This window comes from Calliopsis andreniformis, unplaced genomic scaffold, assembly GCF_051401765.1.
Source record: "Calliopsis andreniformis isolate RMS-2024a unplaced genomic scaffold, iyCalAndr_principal scaffold0048, whole genome shotgun sequence".
In the NCBI taxonomy this organism is placed as follows: domain Eukaryota; kingdom Metazoa; phylum Arthropoda; class Insecta; order Hymenoptera; family Andrenidae; genus Calliopsis; species Calliopsis andreniformis.
The window spans coordinates 2,838,541-2,855,189 of NW_027480457.1; the positions used below are offsets into that span (position 1 = coordinate 2,838,541).

Here is a 16,649-nt window from a genome sequence, read left to right on the forward strand (position 1 = left end):
TGTATTTCATTCTGTTTTATCGATACCCTAGCAGAAAACAATGTTGAGGCACGGCTTTACGGGAATTGACTTTTCGTCTTAGAAGAAGATTTGAGAAGATTTTGAGCTCGGAAAGGGTTTATTCGAAAAAAATGTTCAATGCTGCGTGATCTGGTCATAATTTTGTTCAAAAAACCCTTCAAATTCCACAAAAATCCTTGGATTCTACGACTGTGAATGGTCGATTTTTGCTCTACTTTCTAACATTCGTACTATTAAATATCAATCGAATCTCGTTAAATCACGATCAGACCGTGCTGCATTGAACTTTTTTCTTTCGAATGAACCCTTTCCTAACTCAAAATTTTCAAGAACGAAAAGTTGATTCCTGTAAATTCACGTTTTTGCTTAATTTTGTCGGTAATGTCGCTGCCCTGACATATCTGTTCGGAAACCTTTGCTAGGCATTTTTCGGATATTACTCAAATAATACAAAGAAAATCGTTGCTTTTTCGAAATTGAGTTCATCTCTGTTGTTTGAGAGTTAAATACATACATGTTATTTCTAATTAACGAAACATTTAAAAACCACGTACAATTTTAACAACTTAACCTTTTAACGAGAAACATTAACCTGAACCTTAGGATAAACCTCTGCGATTTACGTTGAATACCTTGCAAAGAAACTCAGAATATCCAATGTTTGTAAATAGTAGAAATTGATTTTACATTAGTTTAGAATAATGCTCTGTATATTTATATCAGATTTATTAATTTGTAGATGCATACAATCCACTATCGCTATTTCGTTCCAGATGCACGGTTACGACCTCCATAGCGGTCCGCCACAGCTTCCACCTCCAGGGATGCTAGGCGCCCCTATGAACGACGGCGGTGGCGGCGGAGGTGGTGGTAGTCTACCACCCCCGGGGCCACATCACCCTGGCAGCGGTGGTCCAGACATGGGGCAACATCCAGATAGCACCGATAGTTATGTAACTTACCTCGAAAGTGACAGTGACTCTCTTCATCACGATACAGGAAGTCCATAGTGTTGTGCAGCGTGGCCAGAAAGAAAGTGTCCGCTTTCTTCGTGGTCTTCTTTCAATAAGTGCTTGAAGAGAATAATAGTCTGCGAGAATAAATAGGATGAAATCAATAGCTGTCATGGGTGATACAAATGTTTCGCGAATTCATATTCCTGAAAAACCATTTAACCGTTTCGCGCTTCAAAGGCGTTCAAATGTTAAATAGAAAAAATTATTCTCTCTTTTACTAAGCGATTTCAAAATTGATTTCTGATCAGAACGATTGAGAACTAATTCAGTTTTTGTTAAGCAAATGTCAGTATCGTTGGATTTTTCAACCAATGCGCATTTCGTAATTACGATTTTCCAACTAGATTTTTCTACTTTTTAGTAATATTCTATTTTTTGGTGAGATAGTTATTGAATCTTTTTAATACAAATATGAAAGATAAATTTCAACAGACTGTTCAGCAAAATTAAACTGTTTATATGTGTTAGGTAACCAAGGACTTTCTGTCGCTTTTAACTCTGAATTTTCTAAAATGTAGGTCAATGTGAATTATCGAATAAAATAATTTCACTTAAAAAATGCAAGTGATCTTATTGTAACGTTAAAAGCGACAAAATTTTCTTGTGTACTTGATAGTTCACCTTTCCTTTAAATAGTAATTAATATGAGCAATTTTCATTTGCTTACTTTATCTTAATTCATCAATGCATGGGCATAATAAAGATGAGAATAAAAATTACAGTGTATAAATTGTTGTACATTTACAGAAAATCCGAAATTCTTTCATTATTCTCGAAAAAATATAGTACTTGTTTGATTTAATATTCTACTTTCGATTAACAGTAAAAACTCATGTATGTAGTTTCATCATACAATGCCAAAAAGTGGTTGATATTTCAAGCTACTTGTATTACTTAAACATTTGTCTCTTATTTAAATATACCTAATAATTGTAAATGTCTTACTATAAGTCGTAAACTTTTCCTTCATGGTATGATAATACATTATTATTTTAAAACACTCTGATGATATAAAAGTATTTTCTGTACAAACATGCCTCTCATATAAAATAGAAAGTCTTCTTCATACACATTTTTATAACTTGACACATGATGAACGAATTCCACTTTCTGTTATTTTTAATAATGACAAAATTAGCGTAGATACGTTGTAATAACCGGAAAGAAACACTTTTGCAGGATCAAGAACTTAAGAGATGGATTGAAAGTCCTACGAACCATGTACCATCGTTAAGATGACAAAAACAATTAGCCGATACTATAAGATCTACAGAATAAGTGAAGTGTGTTTGAACAGTAGCAATCATATGTCGGAGTGAGAAAATGTCGACAATTATTTATCTTATTGGTTTAGCAGAGTATAGGTTTTGTGCTCAATGTTTCGTAATTAATCATTCGTATTGAGAAATTCGATAAAAGCGAAAAAGTATAGTTCAGATGAAATCTCAGGTAGATTGCATATAATGGTTTATTGCAAAACAGTACCCAATGGTACGCAGGAGAAATGCGAGAAAAATAATTTCAAATTTTCTACTGTTATTTTCCAGAGAGAAACACATCTCCTTAAAGTAAAATTCGTATCGTATAAAATAATCGAGTGACTTGCAAATCATCATTAAGACGAAGAATGTTATAATTTGCAAAGTATGCAAGGAGAAATGTATGAACAATTTCTTTGAATATTTATAAAATTAATTTTTTACTGTACTAATACGTTTAAGTGAAACTCACCCTCGTGCACTGAAATTATTCATGAAGTTTACTTGAAGAGTTAAATATGTAATTGCAAGCCATAAGGCTAGGCGCACATAGAGTGCAGAGTAGTCACACAGAATGGTACAGAACGTGTACAAATCTGCGTTACATTTCTAACACATTAATGTGTAGTGCCGTATTGTTTCTCATTGTTTATAAAAACACTGCACTTCTCTGGGTCACCCTGTACTCAATATGCCTCTAGCCTAAGGACAATTATGTTAATTATGTACTGTGTTACGCTCAAGAGATGATCCTCAACACATGTGAAAGAAAGTACACGTGAGACTGGGTGTGCCCTCTTCCACTCTGACCAATTAAACCTGCATACCTTTCGGGGATCATCTCTTGAACTGAACACAGTACCTATACTTTAAACATCCAAATGTAAATTAATTCAATGACAAATCAAAAATACAGTGTTTGTTTACTCTTCGCGCAATTTCGGTGAACACTGATGGGTGAAGTAGTAGAACCGTAATGGACTTTCCTTAGATTGACCGTCAGGAAAGAAGACAACTGTACAATCAAGTTTTTAATATTCTATTGAGATAGCTATTATGAATAAATAGCAATGAGCTGAAGTTGAATTAATTAATTGAAAGAGATTAGGACTGACATTCTAGTCTACACCAAGATCTGGTATATGCATGTATAAATTAATTGATTCAATTTCACATATTCGATGATTTCTGTTCATTATTAAATTTCTATCTTTAGCTCGTTGAAACGACCAAAGAGCGTTTTTATTATCGAGTAAACGAGAAACAACATGTGAGGGAGAAAGAGAGGACGGCGCAGAATCGTCGACAGAGTTGAGCAAATTTGTCACAGATATAGATTGAAGAAAAGCTAGGAATCAAAGCTAAGATTATGAAAGTTCATTCCTGTTAAATTCTTTGTGAGAATTTTTGTTTCTAGAGGAAATACAATGGTTTCTTGATGTTTTCGAATTATTGTCGTTCATTAGTTTTATCCATGTCCTCAAAAATAAGTTTTATTTATTTATTTATTGCTTTCTAAGGCGTTTCTAGTAAAATAATGTTTTAAAAATTATTCAAATATTTTGAATGTCATTAAAATTGATAAGAATTTAGTTAAAAAATATTTACTTATTTACTGAAATAGCAAAATTTTTTTACTAGATTTAGTGCAAGACTTAACGATGTTAAAATGTTGAACCAACTGTTTTTGCAGTGTTGTAAATTACAAAAGGAATGAGGAAGGAATGTATAAAGTAGTTCAATTTTTATTTCTTTAATTAAATGTTTAAGATATACAATTAATTTATATTTAAGCAGTATACGTATGAAGAATAAAACGCTGAAATCAGAAATTATTGTCCTTCAATATTCTAATTTTCAATATTCTATTCTAATTTTCTTATGCATAAATGAGGTACGATTTGCGAGTTCATAACGCTTAAAAGACACAATTCATTTTTTTTTCTCATATTGAAATAATCGTAAAAATGATTAGTTCAGGAAATAAACATATTTAACGATGTCTCTTACAAAATTACAGTAAGTATGTTTGTATATCGTTGTGAGAAAAGTTAAAGTTTATTTGAATTTTCACCCTTCTCTCCTATGATCTACACATTGTGTTAATAAATGAAAATACTTCTCTGGTTTTTACTTTTTCTTATTTTCAAATTGTTCAAATTGCACCACAGGTGAGGGAACAGCGTTGTTCAACTCTGTCGCACTGCGTTTCAGCAAACCCAAGAAGAAATTCATTGTACAATGTAAATATGATTGTTAAAACTGTAGATTCAGGCCTCAACGTACTACCAGGCGCAGTTAATTCATTATATCGATACACAAATAACGAGTCACGTATAAAGGATAACAACAAAAAATCAATAAACGAATAGTACGTTACTCCTGTTGTACGTTGTGTTGTAAAAACAGATATGTACATTCGATTAATACCAAAGCGTGCGAAGCTTCATGTGAACTCCGAAACGCACTGAACTGTAAATAATAATAATCCTTGTCCTTCCCTATCCAACTCCTTTAGTGTCGTTAACCATAGTGATTCCTTTTAAATGCTGAATCGTTTAGGTGTTTGTATAGAAATGTTCCTCACCAATCCTCATGCAATGTACATGTAACAAATGAGAGAATACCGTGAACTTAACGTTTTTCGTAACCTATTCGGATCGTCTTCAGATTTGTATAATATTTCTATACCAGCGCACAAGTAATAAATTGTCCAAGTAAACCATCTGTGTCAAGTTATTTATATGATATCCTTCTGAGGTATCTTTCCGTCGATGACTACATACATTTCACTGACAGATAATATTATTTCTAATTTTTAACTTGTACAAACTAATCATGTGTTATCAAAATTTAGGTTACTTGAATTCAAAGTTTAAATATAATTACTTCAAGGGGTGGTTCTGGTATAGGAGACTACAAAAAACGTGATTTTGAAGATTTTTTAAATAATAAGATAAATAATCCGTGGGTTAGACGCACGGCCGTGTGGAAAATAAGTATTCTACCGATTGATAATCGGCCAGCATTCATTCTTCAACTTGATTACGAAAACCCTATAAATGCAGTGAAATGGTTCTTACAATAAGTATTTTGAAAATTCGGGCATCTGTAGAAATTATAATTAAGGGAGTAGGGCAGTCACGTGATTTTTCGAGATTCACAGGTTGGCATTTGTTGTAACAGTTTTCGTTAGAGGAATAGTATTACCTACAATCACGCGACTGTCTAATGAAAGCGAAATGGAGTCACTGTACGATTCCAAATTGGAAACGCGACTTAAAAGCTTATTATACGACTTACTGTACGAGCCACGTGTACGTGAGGTGGGTATGTTTTGGACAGCTCCGGAAAGTCGAGAGAGAAGGCAAACGTGACTCCGGCTCTCTCGCTCTTGGAACGTTGAGATTCAACTATTCAAATTGACGACAAGCGACATGAGCTAGGCACAGTGTTTTCAACTACTCAAATATTTTCTTTTTTCGATTTATTAAAATGAGACAGCAGCGGATTTAGTCTTCTAAAGGCCCAAACCTTTTAAATTTCTGGAGTCCCATTGAAGTAATTAAATTATGCTGAATATGTATTGCTTTATTTTTATGCAAAATTCACAAATCTGTTTCACATTTATTACGTTAATAATATAGCTATATAATCCACACTCTAGGTGTTAAAAGTTAACAATAACTCCGTAAACATTCATCCGATTTGCTTGAAATTTTTGGCAGTGGTTGCTAATACTATTCTGTCCATTTACTAAGTACGGAATTTCTGGTTAAATGATGTATATTTTTATTGCTGTATGCAGGCCCCTGTCGTATGGGTCTCGAGCAACCGCCCTAAGTTAAATAATTTCCCTCCGCACTACACATTCTACTACATGAATCAGGTGTACGTGAGCTCGGCGCGTTAGACATGTGCGAAAAGCCGATAGAGAAGACAGATGTAATCCTAACTCTCTCACCCTTGAAATGCTGAGATTCAACTGTTCAAGTTGCCCGCAAATGACACGAGTCAGGCACAATTTTACAAATTGCTCAAATACTTTCTTTTTTCGATTTGTTGCAAGGAGACAATGGTGAATCTAGAGGCCAGAGATGTCACAAATTTTTGGAGCCTCCTTATAATAAATAAATTAGGAGCAATATGCATTGTTCTGTTTTTATGTAAAATTAAATACACATAAAATTAAGAATATTTGGATAAAGTATTTGAAAAAACTTTTGTTTCATATTCTTCGCGATAATAATTTAGCTATATTATTATTATTATTATTATTGTATTTATTGCTTTTAAACTTTCGCCTGTTACAACCTTAAATTTGTGTACAGAGGTGAGTGAAAATTAATAATTATCTTACACATTTTAACGTTTTATATTGTTATTTTATAATTCTAAACGTATGAGTAAAATAACAAGTGCAAGTATGTAAATGCATATTAATGCTAATTTATAATCTACCCTATATCTACTAAAATTTTGTTCTTCAAAGTTAATTTTACAACCATCGGCTGATTAATTAACTTTGGTATTGTACTGTCAGTTTTCAAACCATAAAAATCTTAGTTTCGCGCATTGTTTAAGACACTTTAAGAAATAGTGAAATTTTTGAACTTCCTCTGCTTGGACTGAGTTTATTATGCAAGCAATGCTTTTATTTTTGAAATCTTCCGGTCTGCATATTCTGAATATGCTTGACATGTGATTAGACTACTCATTAGACTAGTCATACTCCATTGACTCCGATTGTTCTTTATTGCATCAATTTGCAGACTTCATCTTCTCTAATTATCGTTAGAGCACCATCTTTAGTTCTTACTCTCTGTGTGCTGCTTCCTTCTGGCCTTGGCTGTATCTACGTTCTCTTGAACCATAAAGATAAGTTCAATTTGAGGTACTGGAGATATGGCGGATGCTATATGAGGGCTGTTTCTATTTTCACATTATCCCATTATCCATCTAGTTGACGCAATGGCAGGACCGTGTAAGCCCTGGCACGTGGCTCTTAGCTTTGTTATAAGCTTTTGTGAAAATTCTGCATTGTTTAATTCCTATTATTAGAATTAATAACACATTAATTACTATTATATTAATATATTCTTAATATATATTATTATATTAATTATTATTAATTATTATTAATTATTATAACATATTTTCGTCAGTAACTTTATGTCCGTTTCGTTTTCATTATATTCATCATCAAATGAAGCTACTAATTCCATTATTAAGCTGCAAACTGTTGCCACAGTTATTGAAACATTCATGCTTTAATAGTATAAATATAGCTCTTAACTCGCGCTACAATTTGAAATTTGAACCAACTCAGAATTGCTGTTATATTCGTCCCAAATTACAATCCTGCTGTCAGTGCTGCAACTATAGAATGTAATTTCGGAACAGGTAAATATTCGAATGTTCAGCTTCAGCACTGTTAACAATCTCAGCTAATTTCGGAATGCACTCTATATAAAAGATAAAAGCTTAGTTAAACATTAGAATATACAGGCAGGAAACTAAGCCTACATGAAGCACATATATAAGTAAGATGTAGGAAAGGCTGTATACAGCGAGAAGTGAAACATGGCTGACTGAACCATTGCAGCTCTTACATATGGACTTATGTGGACCGATGCCCATAATATCAATGTGAAGAAACCGATACATCTATGTAATAGTGGATAAGTACTCCAAATATACCCATATTTACCTCATCAAGAGTAAGGGAGAGACATATTAGTGTTTTATAGATTTTGCAAACAAAAGTGAGAACCAATTAAATAAGCATAATAGGAAGGTAAGGAGCGACAATGAGAGAGAAAACTAGTAAACAAACATTTCGAGTTTTTCAGAAGTAAAGGAAACGTATATCAAAGAATAGTCCCATATGACCTATCCAGTAACGGAGTGGCTGAAAGGACAATCAGAACTATTATGGAGAGAGCTCGAATAATGCTTTTAGATGCAAACCTACCAGAGAAATTTTGGGTAGATGCCGCAATTACAGCGTTGTATCTAAAGAATCTTACTCCTACAAAAGAAAGAAGGATGAAGGCATCAATAGAATTATGGAGCGACCGAAAATCTACAGTGTCCTATTTGAAAAAATTCGGATGTGTCTCTTACTATTTCGTACCAAGTGTTACGATCTGATTTCATTGTACATAGAATGTTCACAGATAAAGCGGCTTACCTGTGAACAGGGAGTAGGATTCGTATGGCGGTTAAACAATAAATTTCATAGACTAGGATTAAGATTACTAATTCTTAAAATAACTAATTCTAGTATTATCGCTAATTCAGTCTTTAGATCAATATCAAAAAAGGAACAATAGTATGTTATATACATTCACTAACTGAGTTAGTAACCAGCATTGCTTATTTACCGACCGAATATGTTCCGGATTAAGATCACTTATGAGATCTGATTTGGGTAGATGGAAGTGTCGGATTATAGTCGATAAGGATCGAGGATAGGCCAAGGAGCTGGTTAAAGCTGCCTCGATATGGAGGAACCAAGGAGCTGGTTAAAGCTGCCTCGATGTGGAGGAACCTAGGAGCTGGCTAAACCTGCCTCGGAGTGGTTTAGGATCAGTGGAATCTTCACAACCTTGAACTCCAGAACGAACTGCTGTCGCTGGCGACGTCGTATTTACCCTCGGGGTTTGCCTCTTTCCTTTGGACCCAGTGATTCCCCTCAAGGGAGGGGAAGTGTTGTATTGCACATGCGTGCTCGGGAACCATCGCAGGATATTCGCTCATAATAGACGTTGATGATTGGCGCATGCGTGTGATAGTACTCGCGCAGGCGTACCGAGAGGCTCGCCTGCTAATAGGTTCGTGGTGTCCAAAGAGGATTAGATAGAGGCGAAAGTGCTGTGGTTCACTTTTACAGCGCTATCTACTATTTGAGAAACCGAAATAAGTATTCGAGTTTTATAAGTTGACTTCCCTTCTTGTATTTTTCTTATGCATGCCGCCGGAAACCCACGCGTCCCCTCGCCACTCGTGTATACCATTTGTGATCAAACTACTGTGAGCGGTTGATCATCGCGATATTTTTGGTCTTTTATCCTTAAAAGTATACAAAAATGCCAGATATATGTATGTATGTATCTAGGACTTTACACAATAAAAGTTGGCCTTAAACTTTATTGTGAAGCGAATCGTCAGATGAAGTACTGAGGATAGGACTGTTTTCGGGGTGCGGGGCAAGGGGACGGATGAATAGTTCGGTTTCTGAAATGCTAGGACCGCTGCGAAACGAGCCACACTTTTTAACATAGGGCTCTTATAGAACCTTCCGCTCTATCTAATCCTCTTTGGTGGTGTCATCATCCTGCTGCCATCCTGTCGTTAGTGCATGCAAAGAAGCACACCATAGGATGTTGCTCAGATGATGTCCTGATGTTGTACGCTTGCGTGGATGGAAGAGTTCTATTGCTTGTGCGCATGCGTGTTGCACGACGCTAGCGAGATCGTTTGAATTAGGAAATTGAGGTTACGATATGGTATTAGGTTAGGGTTACTATCAACTGTACATACCTGTTCTAGTGCTTATTTTATTCTTAGTGCTATTTAATGATGTTAATGAAAATTTTCTATATAAATAGTTTTTGAAACTTTATGTCGTCGAAATTATCGGCGAAATCGTCGTCGGTTATTATACAAGGGTAAACAGAAGGAAATTAGATTCAATAGCAAAAAAACATATATTTATAGGTTACTCTCAAGAAAGCAGGTCGTACAGAATATATGATCTAGAGTCAAGACGGATTTTGGTAATAAGAAATGCAAAATTTAACGAAAAGGAAAATGGAGCGAACCTATGACGTAGTGGTGAAAGGGAAACCAAGTTCCAAACATCAAGTTGGCTCGACATTAAGGAAATAGAAAATGATGAGCAAGATATCAACAAAGAAACATCAAAAGATAACATTAGTAATAATCAGCGAACTAAAATAGAGATAGGTAATGGGAATACAGAAGACAATCTGATACGAGAATCAGAAACACTGCAAGAAAACATGATTAGAAGGAAAACAAGAAGAATAAATGAGAATAGACCTGTGGCGTTCGTCTGCATGGACAAATGAAACATTTGGCGTGCAGATGGTGATCAGGTTTATGACGCTGGCAATGACGGAAAGCTATTTTTGAGAAAGTCAAGTAAATTTTTATTAACTTCTCTTTTGTATCTATATTTTCATCGAGTTTTGTTTCGGGCCTCAATAGCAATGCAGGCATTACAAACCCGGAATTTCTAAAGGGCCTCACGGCGATGGATCGGTGGACCTCGCGGTCAACTTCGTCGGCAAGCGAGGGCCTGGCGGAAATTCCGATGAGTCACCAAAGATTCCACGAGGAACTTACCCCCACAAGTCGGGCGCGTTTTCTTAGTTTTAAGCTTAGCGTGTAAGAAAATAGAGGGTGCGAATGTCGGAGCCGAAGCAAGCCGATTGGCCAGCACCCGCGCGCGAAAATGAAAAAGAGGGCGTACGTTCTCTGCGGTGCGGTGTAGCTCGAGGCTTGTTGTCCGATAGAGAGTCAGTTGAGACAAGGCTCCCGAGATTGATTTCTTCTTGAATAAAAAGTGAATTCCGGTGAACACGCTTGTAATTACTATCATACCCTTCAGACCAAAAGAATTAAGAAGATCAAAGAGAATAAAAAATAGCGATCAAACAAATGCAATTATACAGAATTATAAACTATCTAGAAATTACAAAGAGTCAATAGAGTTAGAAGATGCTGAAGAATGGATACAAGCGATGAAAACATAATTAAAATGTATGAGACCACGTCGGACATAGTCACTGGAGGGACGAGCAAGGAGATGTCGGCTTATTCGGATGCCGGGTCCGATAGGCGAATAAGAGAAGCCAAGCGGTCATTATTAATAAAGAGATTATTGTTTCTCTCGGACGACGTAACGCGAGGTACCAGCCGGATGCCTTTACCCGGAATACGGAACACGAAGCAGGAGCCGCGGTTGGCGGTGGAGTCAAAACTCTTAATCGGCGGATGTCGGAGCCACCGCTTCGTGGTTTAGTACAATTCGCAATGAAGGAGAATCGGCAAAATTGGAGTCGGTAGTGGCACTGCAGGTCCACGCCGGTTATACCATCCGTTTAACCTTGGACGAGGAACTCGTCAACCGTGGCCCACCGGAATACTCCACGTGGGTGATCTCGGAGGCTCAGGGATGATTAATACGGAGATTGCTCTCCCATTAGGAGCGGTGATTAAACGGTTATTCCGCCATCGAACAGTATACATCACCTCAACGAACCCCGTGGAGGAGATAGGATTATGTACAAAACAGCGAGAGAGAGAGAGAGAGAGAGAGAGAGAGAGAGAGAGAGAGAGAGAGAGAGAGAGAGAGAGAGAGAGAGAGAGAGAGAGAGAGAGAGAGCCAACTTACAATGCTCGGTTCAACTATCACTCGCTAAGGGTTCACTACGGCGGCTGGAACGCTCTGTCTGTTCGACGCTCTCGCAGCGCCTTATATGGTCGCGGTGTCGCGAGTTTCGCGGTGCCACCTCGCGGCCGCGCTGGTGACTAGTTGTGTTTGAGGAGTTCACGGCCTTCTCAAACGTTACAAATGTATGAAAAAAGGAAAAGTTTGTAAATTAGTGTCACGTGAGAATGAGATGAAAACAATTGAATTCAAATGAATATACACCAAAATGGAGGATGACGTAACGTAAGTGAGCTCGTGTATATTGTTATAACTCGTGCTAATTACACGTGCATTCAATCGCACAGCTGCGTTCAGGTCAATGATTTCGTGCCGAATTAGCGAATTCCAGTTGTTTCGGTAAAACGTCACGGTCCCGGCCCCCCGTTTTGCCTCCCGAAAGGTCGCTGACCCCAAGGATCCCAAAATACTATCTCTGTCACACCTAACGACGATCGGTGGTAGAACACGCTAGCTCTCGCAAATACACGAGAGAGTGGCAACAAAATGGAACAACCGATAGGTATCGAGAATGAAATACGAGAAGTGTGTAAAGTAGAAAAGGGAATATATGGTTTGCAACAGTTTGGTAGAACTTGGAATATGAGACTAAATAAAACATTGTTAAAGTAAGGAGCGGAAAGGATTTAGAATAAGGAGCGGAAAGGTTACATGAGGATCTCTGTACATAGGGTGTTTCTATACAGCACGAGATAAATTTAGGGGGTGATTCTAGAGACCAAAATAAAACCAAAATCATGAATAATGATTTCATGTTTGAGGCTTCGTTTATTAGCTATAAGCGTCTAAAAATCTGGTGAAAAGCACTAGAAATGAGCCCGCCCGAAAGCTTCAAGCAGTGGTAGTCCAAACAGCAGTATCCCACTGACGTAAGAGAGGGAAGACGGTTACTCATCGCCGAAAACCTGAACGGAAATTTTAAGACACTCAACAAGGCTGCAGGATCCAAAATTCAGTTAAAATTGATGAATATCATTGAATAACAATAACCTTGTCTATTCGTTGCAATCCATAAAGATTTATAACTAACAGATTATTCTTGATTTTCGCTGTATTTTGGTGTCTAAAATCACCACTTAAACTTATACCGATCTATTCTGAAACACTCTGTATATTGTATTAATACTTCTGTAAATAACTTTTGTATATATTATATTATAATATTCCTGTAAATAACTTTATTCATATATGGTATATTACTCTTGTAAATTGTACAACCATAACATTTCATTTATAACACAAAACATTATTAAGAGAAGTACAATAACGTAAGTACATAATTTTCTAACTCTCATTTCGTGTTTCTTTTATATTTATTTCACATTACGAAGATGAATTTAGTTCATTAGAACAACTTGTCATTCAAATTTCTGTACTGAACAACATCTGATAGTCTACTTTTTCTAAACGAACCTTAGTTTGTTCTACTCGGTCTTGAGAAGTATCAGTAGGAAGAGTGGGGAAAGCGAAATGGTGCCCTGCATGCAGAGAATGAGCAACCGACGGCAACCCTGAACGGGGTTCTAGAATCCTGTTTATTTGGGAGAGAAAAATACGTTGCATGTTATGTCTATTCCTATACTTCATTAATATCTATTCTGTAAGGATAAATCAGGATTGGCGTGATGAGCGGTCACAAGAAATGAATCTGCAGGCGTTTATGCCAATAGCAAAACTATGTTCGGTTTATTAGTGGCTTTTACCAGTCACGACGACTGCTCGTACAAGAATGATCTTTCGACCGTCTTTTAGCCGTGAGGACGCCTTCGTCAGTCTCGCCCTTTTCTTTGTTTATAGTTTATGGTAACACTAGAGGTACCCACTTGACCGTCGATAGAGAAAGCACATTAACGAAACGCACATGCCCTACTCGAGCATTCGTTGACTTCGAAGTTTCTAACAATTCCTATGCTTTGTTCAAAGCTGTCCAAAACGATCCAAAGCAGTTCGAAGCGGTCTGAAACGGTCTGAAGTGGTCTGAAGAGCCGAATTCATCTACTGTTCGTGCAAAGACAACGTCTCTCGAGTGACTTTTCACGGGGCTTTTTGTGGAACATGCATAAGAACGATGCATGTGGCTCGTGCGTAGTATGTGTGATAGAAAGGCAAATTCTTAATAACTCGCGTGCCAAATCTGGTCATCACAGGCTTCCTAATTAGGTGCCGCTTGGTGTGCACCAGCCAAACTAAACTTATCACTTTTTTACTCTGTTTTATCTATAACCTGGCAAAAAGCACTGTTGACTCAGGGATACATTTTCCGTCCTTATATTAGAAAATCATGAGCTGGAAATGAAATCATTCGATAGAGGAAGATTCAATCGAGAGTACTCGAAGCTTTGGATAGTTTCGGAAAGTCGAAAGAGAATGTGAATGTTAGTCTTACTCTCTTTCAGTCTTGAAACCTTTGACTATAGAAGTTATAGAATATGTCAGAAGAGAGCGTTAATCGACCAATCACAGCGTACCTCAGTCCATCAAGGAGAGTCTCTCTCGTGCTAATAATTGCGCATGTTATCTTTTGTTGAGAGTACGAGTTTTGCCATTGTTAAAAAATAAAGTTTATACTTTGATAAAAGAACGGATTGATTTGATATTTAGAACCCGAGGTCTCGTAGAACAAGCGAGAGTTAGTTGGCGAGACATAATTCACTACAAAGTTTGGACTGCTAGCACCCTCTATTTTTCCATTAAGGGACTGTCACGGTCTCTGTCCAACATTTCCAGTGCCCCTAAAAACCAAAATAGAGCAAAATTTGAATATCACAAATACGAAAGATGAAAATTGAATCTCAACTTTCTGAAACTATCCGCGTGATATAACAACAAGGACAATTCTCACTATTTAGTTGTGAAAAACAAGGAAGAATATAGGAACACAAGTTGCAGCGACAACTAGGCGACACGTTTGCATCTTTTCAAAAAAAAGCAAGTCATGCTTAGGCCCGCGGCCCGCTGCAAACGACTCGTTTTTTGCCGCAACGTGTTGTAACAACAAAGATAATTCCCAATTTTCAACTATGGAAAATAAGAAAAGGCATATGAACGCGGCAACTTTGTGTAATTTCAAAAGAGCACAGACCCTGTTTCACAACTTTGCGTGAATTTTCCGCAATCGTGCCGCCTAGTTGACGCTTTTGTATGTCTTTCCTTGTTTTCCGCAATTGAAAATTGGGAATTCTCCTTGTTGCTATAATACGCGATGGCGAATTGCCGCGATAGCAAAGAAACCGCTCATCTGCAGCGGACTTAATGCTGTTAGCACTATTTTCGTAACTACGGTACATAAAATTGTAGGTGTCCATAAAATATCTCTCGTTAGCTAAAAGGAAAGAATGTCACAAAAAAATTTAGTTTCCGCTAAAAATGTTACGCAGCACTGATGTCAACAATCATAGAAACGGCATACATTTGTCAGATGTCATTTAAAACATAAATAGTATAACGTAGACATGTTATTACCGTATCTGTAAAATTAATATTTAAAAAATTAATATTTTTAATATCATTCATTTGTTTGACGAACTCTGTGTAGTGCAGTAATGAAACAGATATCCAGAATTTAATAGAAAATATGCAAGGAAGGTGGAAACTATAGTAGAAAGTAAAGATAAAGGTACGAAACATTAGTTTGATACCTTTGTGTAACAAAAGTTATGTACAGTAATGTCGCGTTTAAATTACAATAAGTCGGGAGTCCATACTGTAATTTTCGCGTTACAAGTAGCGATTTTATTACAGGAATTCGTTATAAAAAAGTAAGTTCGCTATAAAAGTAAGATGAAAATTATAGAAATTAATATTCTTGAAATTGCATGTTTTCTGTAATATACGTGACATTTGTTTCAAATGCGTGGCGTCAGCCGCTGCTGCTCGTCCTATTATATCTTTCTCACTTATTTTTACTATATCGATTCATTGTCTTTGTCCATAGAACTAGGTTCGTTGAGTTGAGGATTTTTTATGGTGGGATGGTACTAGGGCTGGGTCATTGTAATTAAAGCGTTACAATTCTATTGGAACTTAGATGTTACATTAGAGTATTGCCAAATAAAACCGTAAATGTGATACCACGTATTTCCATTAACACATTCACTACTAGGCTTTAGAACGTCTGGCCCTGGGTACCAAGATTTTATTTTAAAGAAAACATGGAGTTCACAAAATCTAATATCAATTAGTTACATATACAGGATGTAACATGTATACGTTTCAATATTTTAAGACTTCAATTGGATCACAAAATGTCCTACAACATAGTGCCCGATCTGCTTTCGTTTTGCAGTAATAATGTCTTAAAGTTAGCACTATATTCTGAAACGAAGAGTAGCTCATACATATCAGTGAAACCAACACATTCAAAGAATCCATTGATCTAGAATCTAGAGAATTCGGTTGCTTAAGAAAGTTGTGTTTGTTTCGGAAGGCCCTGAACACATATTAAGTCCCTCATAGACAAAAGTCCTTTAATGGGACATGGGACTCCTATTGTAAACGGACTCTGCTCTGACGATCATTGAGTCAATCTTGAACAGCTGACTACTGACAATCTTTTAGGTTACAGTCCTCAGTCTGGCAGCACAAGGTTACACTATATCTTTGTGTGTTATCTACATTCTTCCCGCAAGCATTTTTGATCTTTAAAGCTTTATAAAAATTAAACTGTAAGAGATATAATAAAATGTATTAAGACTTTTGTCTTCTATTGCTCCTCCTTAATATATCTGCAAAATTACAAAATGCTCCGACTCGTAGTTTACTGTATAGACATGTTAACTTTGAAGCATTATTATTGCAAAATGGAAGCAGATCGGACACTATGTTATGAGACATTTTGTGATCCGCTTGAGGTTTCCTACCACTTCCTACCTA

General features: G+C 36.5%; 1 protein-coding gene across 1 annotated transcript in view; it reads left to right on the forward strand.

The window, feature by feature from the left end:
* Tup (LIM1_Isl and LIM2_Isl domain-containing protein tup) overlaps window positions 1-1,734 on the forward strand; it is a 38,190-nt gene extending 36,456 nt beyond the window's left edge. The window contains exon 5 of the mRNA XM_076391734.1: window positions 795-1,734. Coding sequence (XP_076247849.1) covers window positions 795-1,031 — 237 coding nt within the window. The 3' untranslated portion in view covers window positions 1,032-1,734. The remainder of the gene's footprint in view (window positions 1-794) is intronic.
* The last annotated feature ends 14,915 nt before the right edge of the window (window positions 1,735-16,649 follow it).